Genomic DNA, 2,951 nt, shown 5'->3' with positions numbered 1-2,951 from the left:
AGTTGCCGAATTTCACAGAAAATGACATAATTACCTCGTGCTACGGATGAAATCAAAGCAACAGTTAAGGAGTGGCATATTTTACCACGACAGACACGTACACAGCATCGAATACCACGATGTGAGTGAAAGCTGCTCTCACTGTATTGTCCGGTGTCTGGTAATCCCTTCAATACCGACATCAAACCAAAAAAAAAATCCTGACCACAGAGTGTGGGTAATTATGTCAAAGGTCACTGGCAATGTGCATTCAGCTGATTGCAACTGTTAAAGCAAGTCACTGAGCATGCGTACATGTCATACGGGAGAGTTCCAATCAGGGGTGGATAACAACCTTATAGGAACCCCCTATATGTAACATATTAATACTACAACTCACCGCATGAAGATACGACTCATTGCTACATTGACTCACACGCAGATTTACTCATCTCTTTTGTTTCTCGTTGACTCTTTAGAATGGTATGACCTGTGCACATATTGCTGCCGAAAGGGGTAGCGTAGCTGTCATAAAGGAACTGATGAAGTTCAGCCGAGCTACAGTAACCACCGTACGGAACCGCGTGAGTATATATATATATATATATCCAAGTATCTATCTAAACATTGGGTTGTCAGATAAATTCGTTCGTTTTTTTTTTTCAATTTCTCCCCAATGTTTGAAAAGAGGTTAATTATTTATTCAAATTTCAAAAACGATAAATAAAAGTTACAGAGGAAGAATAAAGCTACAAAAAACAAAATATTGCAATAAAAATATTTTTCGTGTCAATTCAAATAGCATTGGAAAGGAATGAAATTAATGGCGGAGGGACAGTAAGAGACGAACGAATTTATCTGACAACCCTATACTTCGCCAGAGAGCACGTGAGGTCGTGTAAAATTGTGCTTCTATATGTTCATTAGTTTGAACTTGATGTGTATTAGTATATTCAAATATCTTCGCTTCACAAAAAAAAAAAATGGAAAAGTTACTTTATGAAGGTCGTTGATATCTATGACTAGGCTAATTGTGGACATTACTTTGGATATTCTACTAGATCTAAAGGATCTAGTAAAAACCAAGGAAGAGTTAGCATGAGTAGATGGCTAAAGTTTATGTCGAGGTTAATTATGGACAGGAATTAATGTATGTCAGCTTCCTAAAAACGTGTAATGGACAGCATTGGTTCTTTAAATTTCAAAGAACTGAAAGCATTACTTTCCATTACTTACATGTTTAAATATTCCTACAGAGAACTGAATCGCCAAACCATAACATCTAAATGCATCAGTGCGTTTTACTTAGTATCAGAACAGAACCCATGATCTTTGTTTGCCACCCCAGGCTAGTAAAGTCGATGGGTGAGATGATACTCAGTTTGAATTTTTATAAGTTGACCCCTGTATAAAAAGCAGAGAGAAATTTCCAGAGAGCACCATGAGTAATGAGTAGGAGATACATTTCGTGCAGGATTTTGAGTGAGGCATAAAATGATGATGGATGAGTAAAGAAAGGTGAAATGTGAGGCGAGACTGAGTAGAAGTATTTCAGAAGAGCACAAGTAATTGAAGCAATGATATAAGAAATATAAGAAGGATACAGCAGCATATATGTGAAACAGTGGTTGTGTCGATTTTTTTTTTTGGGGGGGGGATCCTCTTAGCCCCTTGTGGAGCCTAGGACCGGTTTCCCGGTTTCCATGGCGTATGTGTTCCCCCGCTAGCTGGACGGGACGCCAGTCCATCGCAGCTTTTTACTCAAGAAACAGGAAGAAAGAGTGAGAGAAAGTTGGGGTGAAAGAGTACAACAGGGGTCGTCACCACCCCCTGCCGGAGCCTCGTGAAGCTTTAGGTGTTTTCACTCAATAAACACACACAACGCCCGGTCTGGGAATCGAAACCGCGATCCTCCGACCGCGTGTCCGCTGCCTTAACCACTGGGCCATTGCGCCTCCTTGTGTCGATTTAGTGATTGATATTTTCTCCCTCGTGAAGAAATGGCCTGCATTTCAATGAGGTGTAGTAACAGTACTGTTCTGTGAATAGTAATCTAAAGCGTGTGTTAGTAGAATATTGTCTAAAATCAGCAAAGGACCAGAGCTGAACAAAGTTTCGGTTCTAAAAGTGCGGCCTCGCCTTTCTGATGCAATTTTGGCAATGTTATAAACGATGGGTCGTGATATGAAATCAAGGCGGTGAGCTGGTAGAACTGCTAGCACGTCGAACAAAATACTTAACGATATTTCTTCCGGCGCTTTATTTTTCTAAGTTCAAACCCAGCCGAGACCAACTTTGCATTCCATCCCTTCGAGGTCGATAAAATAAAGTGCCTGCTAAGTACTGGGATTGATGTAATCGACTTGCCTCCTACCGTCAAAATTGGTGACCTAGAAATCTGCAATAGACGGGCGCCCCGTGAAGGGGAATGTTGTGATCATGATCACTGATACGGCATGGAAACCCGGTAACCAGTCTTATGAGTACTGGGGCCCGAGAAAAAGCTATATATATATATATGTATGTGTGTGTGTGTGTGTGTGTGTGTGTGTGTATGTGTATAGTTGGAATTTACGAAAGAAAAAATTCAAAAGACGAAGACGGCTGTGTAAAAGAAGTTGTTCTTTCTTAGAGATATATTATCCAAGCGTACACCCGTTTAGCACTATATCGATTAACGATACTGGAAAATTTAATATGTGTATATGTACTAGTGTTTATCGTTGGTACCTAACGCTTCTGTTGTGTAAATATGTTTAAGAGCAATTCAACCGAAACGCAGCGTAGGCAATATGAATGAACTCATTAATTCGACTGGGCTACGATGATAATAAATGAATTGATTATTCTGTGTATGTATTCTCTGTTTTCTTTGTATATTATATATGTATGTGTGTATACATACATATAAATACACGCACACGCACACACACACACACACACACACATTATATATATATATATATATATAT

General features: G+C 39.4%; 1 protein-coding gene across 1 annotated transcript in view; it reads left to right on the top strand.

The window, feature by feature from the left end:
- The window catches only part of LOC106878539 (serine/threonine-protein phosphatase 6 regulatory ankyrin repeat subunit B), a 187,752-nt gene that overhangs the window by 139,178 nt on the left and 45,623 nt on the right, over nucleotides 1-2,951 (top strand). Inside the window, exon 20 of the mRNA XM_052969466.1 lies at nucleotides 459-563. Coding sequence (XP_052825426.1) covers nucleotides 459-563 — 105 coding nt within the window. The remainder of the gene's footprint in view (nucleotides 1-458; nucleotides 564-2,951) is intronic.

Source organism: Octopus bimaculoides, chromosome 7 (genome assembly GCF_001194135.2).
Source record: "Octopus bimaculoides isolate UCB-OBI-ISO-001 chromosome 7, ASM119413v2, whole genome shotgun sequence".
NCBI classification, from domain to species: Eukaryota; Metazoa; Mollusca; class Cephalopoda; order Octopoda; family Octopodidae; genus Octopus; species Octopus bimaculoides.
Note: the sequence above shows the minus strand (reverse complement) of the source record. Positions and strands in the feature narration are given on the sequence as shown.